This window comes from Elaeis guineensis, chromosome 14 (assembly GCF_000442705.2).
Source record: "Elaeis guineensis isolate ETL-2024a chromosome 14, EG11, whole genome shotgun sequence".
Lineage (NCBI taxonomy): Eukaryota > Viridiplantae > Streptophyta > Magnoliopsida > Arecales > Arecaceae > Elaeis > Elaeis guineensis.
In genome coordinates this window covers 57199143-57211570 of record NC_026006.2, presented here as the reverse complement: position 1 = coordinate 57211570, position 12428 = coordinate 57199143, and the positions used below count along the sequence as shown (strand labels likewise).

Sequence of the window (12428 nt, the reverse complement as noted above, 5' to 3'; positions counted from 1 at the left end):
TTCTATTTTCTACATAGAACTCTTTACAATGGAAATATTTTGATGTAAGTAAAACAAACACAGCAAAATGATAAACAATTTTCATCCAAATTACTCAATAATCAAACCATTCAATAGTCAAATCTAAAACTTTCTTCAAGAGGAAGCATGTGTGATAGCTCCAATATCTTTTATAGTTTTCAAATCCTTAGGAGGAAGGATTGACATCTCTCAGCGATCTAGTCAAAAAATTTATTATATCATTGTTTTTGCAAAAGCTATACATTGCTATTCTATTTTTAGAAAAATAACATATTTTGAATTTTATTGAACCTATGCCTTTTTCCAAATGAATTCTAGGAGATAAACCTTAGTGGATTTCATCCCACAATAAATGCAGTAGTTGTTCTAAAAATGCTTTTAGAGTAACAAAGAGGATGCGGAGATAATAATCTAGTAAAATCATATAAACTATCTTTAAAAAAAATACATAGAATGATCCATTCCTATAAAAATAAAAAATAATGTGGATATAACAAAATTATCTCTGTGTCATCTTATATTACATATCTAGCATTTTACATTTAGTGTAAATACAAAGTTAGTCTTGAAGCTATACGTAGATCGGGGATTAAAATAAAATGGTTATTAACATCCAACAAAGGATATAATTTTTTTTTTCCCAGTGACATAAAATCTACAATAGCAGTCAATTTTTGTGCGAACCTCAATTATCCCCTGGATCTCTCCATTTGGGCCTGGTTTTATTAAATTCGAGCTTAACCCGTCCCCGCGGGGTGCGCCATGTGTACCACCCGAGACTCCGGTTTCCCTCCGCCTAGCCCTCCTATATCTAAAGGCCTCCGGCGCCACCATCCTCTCTCTAAGCCGCTCTCCCTGCCCCCCAACACCACCGGAAGCGATGAGTAGCTGGCGGACGCTTCTGGTAAGGATCGGTGACAAGTGCCCGGAGTACGGCGGCACCACCGACCTCCAAGAACACATCGTAAGTGCCTCCTCGGCCTCCAATCCCTCTTTTGTTTAGAAATCTTATGATTTATCCTTCGTTTGATACTTTGTCTGGTAATATTTTGTTCTTGTTGGAAGGCCATGTTAAATTTACTAGGAAATCCCTTTACAATGCTTCTTCGTTCGTTCGTAATCATTAGTTTTTTTTTTTCTTTCAAATTTGTGCGAGTTTTCCTGGTTAACATGTCATGTTACTCTAAGTAGGTTATCAAATAAATGTGAATGTGTCTCTCTAATTTATATCTTAGTTTCTTTCTGACTTCTTTTTAATTTTGTTGATCTTTTTATATATTATGATCATAATTCATTATTTTTTTATTTGTATAATGCAATTTACTGATGCTCCACCTAAGCACCTGGCTTCTTAACTATGTGGTCCCTTGGCCACTTGAATTTTGCACCTGCTATTTAAAGATTTCTTGTTCTATCATATGAATTTGTCTTCTTTATAATGCTATGAGTGGCTACTTATTTTATGCAGTTTTCTGAAATATAAGTTGCATATTGTGAGAATGTTAGATTGAACAAAATATTAGTCAGTTTTTTGAATAATTAGGCTTATTGAAATTGTTTCGTGGAACTTAAAGTTCGTGTTTTTAATTTTTGCATTTTATATGATTGAACCAAATTCTTTATAGTATTTTGTCCTTCTTCTAAAGTCTAGTGGGTTACTGTGCTTCACCAATTTCTATGTATAAAATAACTCTAAATAGCATGAAGTGTCGTCGAAGCATCACATTTTCGAATTTTCTTTTGTTGTTATCTCATATGATGACTTAATTCAAATTTTGGCTATGTACAACGTGTACCATGATCTGAGAGCCCTTATATAACATGATGCCAAAATTGGTTCCTTTTTTTTTCCTAATGTAACAGGATAGCTTGAGGTGGTGAGTACTTTCTTATTAGAGGAGATAGCAATATTGACATTCTCTCAGAGGAATTCTGTCAATATCCTCTCATGAGGCAATACCCTGATGCCTGATTTGCATAAAACATTTGTTTTCCTTCTTTTTTTAAAAATCTATAGCTCAGATTCCAAATAGTGGAAACCAGATACAAGAACATAAATGTTGGAAATAACATTTTTAGAGAGAATGGATGAAGAGACATTGTGATCAAATTGTTTGATTTATCAACTAAATGAATGGACTATTCAAGCGAATCATCTTTTTTGGAGTGATGTCTTATTTTAACAATCAGTTTCCTAAATTTCTTCGAGCCCTATGTCAAACTGATTTCGATTCTACTTTTCAGATTTGACTTGAGAAAATGCTTATTGGAATTTGAAGAATTTAAAAAAAAAAAATCGCACAATTTGCTCTCCAGTAAATATATTTGGCCCTATAAGTCAGTTCAAGCATTCAAAACCAAAATGTATTGATTTTGGGTGGCTGAAGCCATGAATTGTTCTTTGATGTCGGCTTTGACACATGTTACATCAGATTTACGAGAACCTTGGATGACCAAATTCAGTTTTTTTTTTTTTTTTTTTGAACTGTTGCATTTCACCTCTATGGTGCATATTCTCCTTGATTGACATTGAACTTGTAGGTGTTGCCTCTGTATAGTTCACATTGGTAGATGGATGGTCATGCTTTTTTGGTTCCACTTGGGTATGCTTTCAGGGTTCGACTTTGGTTTATTGAGTTATATATTTATGAAAGATTTTTGGGCCGATTTAGTTTCTCTTGTCCTTCACAAAACATCTAACCATAATAACGAAAAACCTCATGATCTGGTCTGTGTAATTGTATTTTATGTATGCTATGTTAGTAGAAATGTAAATTTAAAACTTTTCTGATAATATTTAACCATTAAGAAATGGTTAGTCCCTAATTGAGCATTTCATGTTTCTGAGTTATGCACATGGGTGTACGTTTATATGTTTAATCTGATAAATATTGTTAAATATCATCATGTTGCAGCTACTATTGTTGCCACAGCGACCATTTAAGCCAATATACTACATGCTGGTCATCATTGACCTTTGCATGGTAATTTTATGCTTATCAGGTTTTTGAGACTGGTACATTACTAAACAAAGTTCTGCATGTAGGATAGATGTGAGTCAGAATAGTTGATTTTCATATAATGAGATGGACATATATTTCATTTTTTTTTCTTAATTCCTTTCTAGTGACAATACTTTGGAACTTCCCTCTATCTTGGATTGACGCCTTTCATCTCACTTCTGCTTTGATTGTCATAATGTAGTGTTGCCTTCCGTGCAGTACTTTCTTGAAAATTTTCATATTGCACTCTTTCCTCAAATTCTTTACTGGATTAACCTTTGAGTTATCACTTTGCGCAGTTTTTTTTTTGGTCTTTTAATTGTTTAATGATAATGTGCTCTTCCATATATTTTGCCTGCCTTCTCTTTTCTCTTATCAGCTTTTTGATTCTCAAAAAAGAAAAATCCTTATGGTTGCTGTGTCTGTTTTAGATACTTCACCTAACTATTTTTTTATATAAATATTGCACCTTATGGTGTGTATTCAACGGTGCTTAATTCTATATCCAATATTTTATGGTTGAAGTTTCATTATTATTTTATTATCCAATATTTCTTTTATCATGATACCTGTGAGGGTCAGTGGACAAACTGAAGGCTGAAAATTGTTTTATACCATATACGTATTAATCAATGCCTATGCTTTTTTGTTCTTTTTCCTGTTTTTTAGATTTTTTTTTTTGAACAATTTACATCTTGTGCTGTTTCATCAGAAAAAATTCAGCTCTTTGATAGTCAAAAGGTTGCTCTCTGATTCTTGTGGTACTCTTCTAGGCACTCCCAGGGGCATTCCCTGCTGTTGAAGCAGGAGCTGTCCGTGCTTTCTTTGACAAAATTGCTGATTTGGACATGGAGTGCTGCAGTAGGCTCATTTTATGGTTTTCTCATCACTTGTAAGTCTGGTTTCTTTTTGATGTTTCCATTTTGGTATATGGCATCTGAAAGTAAGCCAGAATTATTTTTCATTGTGGGAAAATAATCTATGGACCCCTTTTTTGAGTCTTATACATTGCATTTCTTTCATTTAGTTTTAGCACCTGTATAATAGATTGTGCACATGTATGAGTTTTTTTTGGTGCTTTTTTGGCATAATAGTTCATAAGCACTTAGATGAAAGAAACTACAATCTTACAAGTTTATGCTATAGATTATTAGCCATTCCTTGCTGTCCATTTTGAATAATGTTGGTTGATAATTTGGTTCTGTCGCTCACTGCTGCCTGTTTTTGTTGGTCAAACTTCCAGTTTAATGATGACAATGGTTGTAGGTTTTGTGGGATGGTTATAGGTTTCATGAGATTATATGAAATGCACTGACCTTCTTTTTGTGATTTCACTCTTTGTAATTTTGTCTTATCAATTGGAGGACTAAACTCATAGGTAATAAGGCTTTTCTTATTTCCAATGTTACACTTGTGAGTAGAAGTTACCACAGTTATTACAAAGTTTTTTTTTGTAGTTCAGCTGTTACAATTCCTTGGCTGCAAGATTGCAAATACCTTTCTTGGCCAATAAAGGTTGGGGCCTAAGTCAAATTACACAAAATTAGCTATCTAAATTATTTCATCCTCTGCTGTTAATAGATGGATTGGCAATTTCCGTACCCATTGATTGTACATAAGAAAATCATGTTGATGAAGAGCATTCTCAAATTTTATGCCCAACCTATAGTGATTGATCCGATTAGAGATTGTCCTGGGTGACTTGAGTATTATAATCGAATCATTGAACTTCAATCCTAGGTAAATATTTTTTTGACCATGAACCATGTGGCTTTTGTTGCACAGTAACATGAACTGATTTCCTATTCAAGACTGCTGGATTTGTGAATCAGGAAGTTTCAGTCTCTTACTCCTATAGTGAAAATTAGAACTCAAGTTGACAAAAATTGCTTTTAGAAAATAGGGACAGGTTGTGTTGGAGGCGAACTCAAGGAATCTAATTCAGATAGATAGAATGCAGACTTCTGTTAAGTTTCTTATAAAAAATATAAATTCCTCCAGTGTTTGATCAAAGACTTCTTGGATATGTTTTCTTCCAAAAGAAAGTGAGATAGATTTTTGTTTCACAGGACTCCCAAGTCCTATCCTTGTACTTGAACTAGCAAACTGTGATAGTTTGACTAAAACTAAAATGCAAATTCTTCCACAGGCCATACAAGAAGGCATGCAAACAACCCTGATATACACTCTCCAGACTACAGGAAGCCCTCTAACTAAACCTGCAACTTAAATTATTAATCTCAGCAATGTCCCTGATCAAGATGGGAGCCCGTGATATTGCCCAAACATTACAATGACTTGAAATGCCCTAAGTTTTGTAATATAAGAATCTTGAATCTATTGAATTTAATTAAAGGGCAAAGAGGTTTAAAACTACAAAGCTCCTAAGAAGTGGAAATCTTGTGAGGATGTCTTATATGGATAAAACTACTTTGAGAACTCCTACATGACCAGCTTCTATGTGGAGATAGATTCTTATTTTCCTATGTGTTGAAGTTGACAGCATCTCTCAAGCTGCGCAACAATTTGGCAATTTCCTATCAGCATAACACCTGACTCAGCCTTTTCCTATGTGTCTTTATTTATGATCATCATCACTTTTGACTCAATCTAATTAAACTTTTCGTCGCCTTTTAGTGAGTTTACCAATTATTCGGTGGCTATTAGTTGTTTTTGTTGGTTGTCATGTGTTAACCAACATGCTGTTTTAATTGATTCAGGTTGAACATATTATACTTGAAGCTTTGGGATAAATTTTGTGAAAGTTAAGTGTCATTATTGTTCACATTTCTTGTGTGCTATTTTTCTTCTTTTTGAGTTAAATCTTTGTATGAAGAGTATTATTCTTATTCCTTGGCATATTATTCTTTCTGAAATTTGTTTATGGATTGTATTATTGTTCTACCAGTTGTCACCGAACAGGACATAGTTTGTCAGGGGTTACATTAGATAAAAAGGCACAATCAGTTCTTCTTTTCTGAAAAGTTATCTTTTATTGTTTTTAGTGTTGATGCCTGGATTACATCTATAAATTTGCAGGTCACTTTTGATTTAATAATTTCATGGTTTGCATATCAAACTTTCAGTACATTTGGCTATGGAAAGAATTATTGATCGTTGTCGTAGATGGTCAAAAATAAAAACCAACTCAAACTATATAGATAGGGTGAGTCGGGATCATATCCTCGGAGATCTAAGGTAATTTTTTCATGAAGAAGTAATAACAGAGAATTGATTATGAAAAAAATAAAACAGTGAGTATTAAATTGCTAGTTTAAAGTAATTTGTGAATGAAAGCAAGTCAGAGAGATAACTCAGGAATTTCGAATCTACCATACAAGATAGATTTTATTTTTTTCTTTTTTATATTACAATATTAATACTTGTAATTAGGATATTAGTATAGTTTATCTCTGAGAGGTACGGACTGTATTTGTAGATCACAGCTCATCTGTTTGGAATATAAACTATTTAAATCTAATTACAAGATATAAGGTTTAATCTAACATACAACGATTTATCTCTCCTAGGCACGTACTGTATCCGGAGATCACGGCACGTCTGTAGAGGGTATAGGCCGTGAAGGCTAGATTTTATTGCATGAAAATTAAATATAAAAAGAAAATAAGAATCCGTTTACAGCTTCATCATCTTTCCGGTTGGAGGTGTCTAGCCACGCATAGAGATCTCTAGCTCTTCCTCCATATTCTCCCTTTTTCTTAAAGCCTAATACAATAGCTAAAAAAAATATAAAATTTGCTGCTGCTGCTTGCCTCTCTTTTTTTTTTATAATTTTTTCTCAATTTTTTGTTCTCCCTTTCTCTTCTCCCTAAACCCCTTTTTATAGCCTTCATAACCCCCCCAAGTCCTGATTGTACCTTATCTCTTAGTTTCTCATGTATTAGGATTCCTGGTTGCGTTCAAACTATCAAACTTGCATCCCTGGCGTGTCCTAATTTTCTAGCCATTGGATCTTGATCGAACGCCCTAGATCTCATCAAAACAACTCCTTATCATAGTCAGAAACCATGCTGGCTGTCGGATCGCGCGTATGATTTGTTCTGGACCGTCGAATGGCACAAATCCTTCCTCTGTTTAGTTCTCCCAGCTGGCAACAAATGCCGACCGTCCAATCGTGCCCCTGATTGATTTGAGCTGTTGGATTGCGCGCTTGGAATGGGCCACCACTGAAGTATTTGAAACTGAGCTTTGCTGGCCATTCGATTGGGTGTTCCACGCCCTCTCAGCCGTTCGATGGCGCAAATCCAACCCGCCTCTCTGTGCGCCGCGACGTGGATTGAGCTGTGGACCGCGCCTCGTTTCTGTGAACTGGCCGGTCGGTTTACAGTACACCAAGCGGTCTGATGGGCCTGTTTTGGATCAATTTGGGTTCTGATTTGGGTTGATTTTTAGCCAAATTTGAGCCTCCTTTGGGTCTCCATGTGGGATCTATTTTGAATCTGATTTGTTCCCAATTTTTTTCTTTTTAACCTGCACGAATCGGGCTTTTTGCATTGGTGATCATCTTTCCTGCAAAACACAAGCAAAAACATCAATTCTTAAGGAATAAAGATCAATTAGTGGATATTCTGATACTTCTTTTGGGATATTTAATGTACTTATCAATTATATTAAAGATTTTCCAAAGTGGGCCCCACAAAGTGTTTTTGTTCCAGAAGTATTAGAAAGGGAAGTACATTTGTCATACTGGAACAAAATCCAGCAGGTAATATATTTGTACTAAATCACTTGTACTAAATATGACAAGTTAGTTCATGTTACATCGTGGGACCTGGTTGCTTAACTAACATAGAATGCTATTGGTGTCCAGAAACCATTTGTCATCCACGCAATGGCAATGGTGCATTGTCAACACTCAGTAGAGAACTGCACCAACCTTAACCTAGCTTTTTATTTTTTTTATTATTCCAATCTCTATTCTGCTAATAGTTGCAGTTTCAATGTTATTCTCAGTCATCTCTATCATGGTATTAGAATTCATCAATTTATCTTATTTTAGCAATACCGACACATTTATTTAATTTGATGCACCGATTATATTGACACATTTATTTAATTTGATGCACCTACTATATTGTTTAAATGACTGCCGAAATCATTTTACATTCATGCTGTTTCTTGGGCATCCAGTTGCTATCAGCCTATTCTTGGATGCTGGTCAATGAAGTTGTTACAGTGCAATCTAGTGACCTTTCAAGGATAGGTTCTATGCTTTTGCCACATTGGCTTCAATCTACCAAGTATAATTTGTACTATGCCAATCTATGAGCAACATATAGAATACTGGTAGAAGGTCTGTTTGGGACAATGACGCAGCCTAGGCCATATTTCGTTGGAAAGAAAAAGAAGACGCACGAAACAAGAAAACAACAAAAGAAGAAGAAACTTTTTTCTTTGGAGTTTTGATTCAATAATCATGAAATAAACTAAATTGGTTATCAGGGATTTAGGTCCCAACGGGATGTCCCGTGGGACATCGAAATGGGGTACCATCCCATGTATTGGGATAGGCCGTCCCGCTAGCATCCCAACATCCCGATCGGGACATCTTAGGACATCTTTTGTCCCAAGTGTCGGGACGGAGCGGGACGGCGACGTGTCCCATTTTATGAAAAAATCAAGACATTCCCATCTCACAGAATTTAAAATCTTGTTGGTTATAACGTTGGCCAAAGGGACCGTATTTATAGAGTAAAAGTCCTAACCTAATAACATAAAGAATCTGAAACAAAATAGAAAAAAGATTAACATAAAGATTAAAACTTCTAATTCAACTAGGATTCTTTCGGGCTCCCGTTGATCGGTCAAACGATTAAATTAGGCTCTGAAATTAGGAGTGGTGGCAAAACGGTCAGGCTTGTAGAACATGAAAAGAGTTTTCTAAATTGGGATCATAATAACGATTTTTACACTGAATGAGAAAGTTATGCCTGTTCTAGTGCGGCAATGTCAAAATCGATAGGTTCGCAATCAGCTTGTTTTCCGACCCTTTCGAATCCGTTCTATCGAATTAAGGTATTGATTGGCTAAAACGTCTACGTCATCCTCCCTAGACTGAAAAGAACTCGTCCTTGAGTTAGAAGCCTCCTCATCCTCTAATGAATCATCTATGTAGGGAATTAAATGCTGCACATTGAACAATCAAAGATACGGGATGACTAGGCAGCTTCAATTGATAGGTATTGTCATTTATCTTTTTGATGATCTCGAGAGGACCAATTTTGCGCTGGCTCAACTTATTGTATTCATCAATGGGATATCGATCCTTTGTCAGAATAGTCCGTATATAATCGCCGACTCCAAGTTTTCTTCTTCCGATGCTTGTTAGCGGCCTCCTTATACTTGGAATTACTGATCTCGATTTGTTCCTTGATAGATCGATGGATAACTTGGATTTCTTCGACCCAATTTTTAGCTTTCATATTGGATCGCCCTCTGGAAGTGTTTTCTTTCTCGTCCCTGAATCAACAACAGCCACTATATTTCTAAATAGTTTTCTGTACACACACTGTTCTGCTGAGTAGTTTTAATCTCTTTTTATTCAGTTTGTCTTTTTGAAGAACTATATATTCTCATTGTCTTTCGTACTATTTCAAATTCTGTTGGTGTCAACCATTTGTATTATCCTTGTTTAATACTTACTACACATCTATGTGCTGCCTTGAATTACACTTGCTGGTTAATATTTATTATTTTTAATATGTATGTATGTATGTATGTATGGTATTCTGATAGTAAAAAACTGACCTAATGATGCACCTTATACTGTTCATTTGGTTCAATCTGATGTTTATTTATTTGCTGTGTTTCTCAAAAATGCTTGTTGGCTTTAAATGCATTTTACTGTTTACTGTGGTTTTTTCTTGATCATCTCAAGAATTGTGCAAATTTGCTAGAATTGTGAGACATGCATCTTTTTGTTTAGATTTTTTTTGTTTAATTTTCTTGTTCTTTTCCGGTCAATATTTTGGGCTAATTTACATGACTTTGAATCTGTCAACAATGACTCCTTTTTTCCTTCTAGATTCTTAGGAATTGTCTCAACAAGACATGCAATCGTGTTACCGATCTTAGGAAGGAAATCCAATCACCCAAGAAGAGTGTTCTATTTGCTGAGGAAGCCACAGTCAAGGCTATGGCGGAGTATGAGGCTGCTGAGCCAAAGCTCGAGGTGGTGGATGGTCAGCCTGTTCAGTCTGAAAAACCAGGAAGGTTAAAACGGCTTAAGGGGTATGTGGATAAAGCAAAAGATGATAAGACTTCCATACGAGAATCTTTAGAAGCTAAGGATGCTCTTCTTGCTCGAGCACTTGAAGAAAATAAGGTATATTGTTTTACGATTGGCATTTAATTATTGACATAAACTCTAATTGATGGCTCACTAGTAGTGCTTAAAACAAAGTTAGTGCATAAACTCAATTGGGAAAAGGATATTTGTTTAGAAAAATATTACCTATATCAGCCATTTTACAGACACTTGCATACAGCATAAACAATTATACTTAACCCTGATAATAATATTTTTAGTTATTTGCCATCATTATGTAAATTTTGTAGTAATTTCTGAAATTGAAAAAAATCATGGAATTTTTGTTCATTGATAAGCTCTAAACCATGGTATTCCGTACCGATCCGAACTGACCAGTACACCTTGTACCGTATCGTACCAGCGGGGAACCAATTTGGTTCAGATTAGTTTTTCGAAAAATGGTCTGAACCAGACCAAACTGATCGGTTCGGTACGATATTGGCCCAAACCGTCAGATACTGGACGGTTTGGTTCTGTACGATATCGGTTCGGTTTGGTTTTTTTCTTTCTTTCTTTCTTTTGACTGTCGGTTGGAATTTTTTTTGAATTTTTTTATTATCGGTACGGTGTCATACTGGCCAACAACCAGCATGGGTTCTGGTATCGAGTCCGCAAATCTAGCTCCAAACACTATTATTGTGTCTTTGCATTATTTGCATTATTATAGTTATATTTTAATCTGTGTATCTTTTGAACTCCCAGTAGCTTTGATCATGCATGCTCTCATAAGCTGTCACCTTGAACCATCTTCTCTTCTCCATCAGAAAATAATCTAGGCAAAAAGATATTAAGAAATTGTTCAAACAGGTCTTATGGTGTAATAGCAGCAAAATATGCAATAAGCCTACAAAGTTTCAAGTTTCAATAAAATATATTATCAGCAGGAAGTATGTTATCGTGTTTCATTGCCTGGTGTATAACTTTTGAATCTGTAACTGACTGACATATACAAGTCTTACTGGCACTATTTTTATCGTTATACAAGAGCTCCAAAGATGTGCTTAAGAACGCCCGCCTCCTGTGTCTGCTGATGGAAAGTTGCCCAAACTAAAGGCTGCTAATGTAGATTCCGTGGCTGTTGATTCTGAGCCATCAACTATGGAGGTGGACCATGATGATGGAAAAACCAATAATAAGCAAGTTAATAATCACAAGCATCTTAGCTCCATGTTATTTGGTTGAATTTTACAATTTTTGAAATTATTGAACTGTTTGGATGGTCAATCAAATGGTGAAAGAGTATTTCATTGGTACACCACAGGGGAGCAGGAGCAGTGGTGCCTTTGCATGTTGGGCTATGCCAAGGCATTTTCGAGGCAATATGCAAGCGAGGTTAGTCTATCTCTTCAAAAATATCAGGCAAATGTTAAAGGTTACACATCTCCTATCCAATTATTGTACTGTGATTTGTTGTGGACAGGTGATTGTCCTCTTTTTTTGTTTGTTTGTGGGTTGGGGGTTGGTGTGTCTGTGTTGGGTGGGGTGGGATGGGGGGAATTGGTGTTTTGATGTCTCAGGTGGTAGCACTGTATATCTTTAGTCAAGGTATTTAATGATTATTGCTGTTTATCAATGGAACAGAAAATGACTTGCTGTATAATATTGTCTGATGTCATTATAAAGCGTATATGCAAGATTTAATAGTCTTACCATACACCACACACACACACACACAAATAAACAATAATTAAAAAAAAAATCTATACCTTTCTTATTGGTGCTGTTTGGCTATTTCTCATTGTTGCAGATCTGACCTCATATTGACACACTGTACTCTGAAGTCTTTACTAGAGATGTCCATTTGCTTTTCTGCAATGCTGTTTATGCAGGTTTATGTCAGTCAACCACCGAATTGTGACATTTATTGTAATCTTTGTTGTGCATTATTTCATTTTTTTTGGTTGATTTAAAATATTTATATTCAATTTAAAGTTCCTGCTTCCTCCAATTCATCTGATCATATTTTGCAGTGTCCTTTTTTGTTTTATCAGAAAAAAAAAGGGAGAACATAAAGTCGGTGTCGTGGGAAATTCACATCCATGTGCTTATGCAGGTTGTCGTTCTTTATGACTTTC

The 12428-nt window shown here is 35.4% G+C and overlaps 1 protein-coding gene across 2 annotated transcripts; it reads left to right on the top strand.

Moving 5' to 3' along the window:
* The first annotated feature begins 759 nt into the window (after positions 1–759).
* On the top strand, positions 760–12333 carry LOC105057561 (nuclear cap-binding protein subunit 1-like). Of its 2 annotated transcripts, XM_029268202.2 has the most exons (5): positions 760–985; positions 3797–3915; positions 10069–10368; positions 11615–11685; positions 12101–12333. In XM_029268202.2, the coding sequence occupies exons 2-5, from the start codon at positions 3898–3900 to the stop codon at positions 12261–12263; spliced, it is 552 nt and encodes a 183-aa protein (XP_029124035.2). In that variant the 5' UTR covers positions 760–985; positions 3797–3897; the 3' UTR covers positions 12264–12333. The 2 variants fall into 2 exon arrangements, with proteins under 2 accessions (XP_029124035.2, XP_029124036.1); XM_029268203.2 differs by lacking the exon at positions 12101–12333 and having other exon boundaries at positions 11339–11838.
* Positions 12334–12428: the final 95 nt, after the last annotated feature.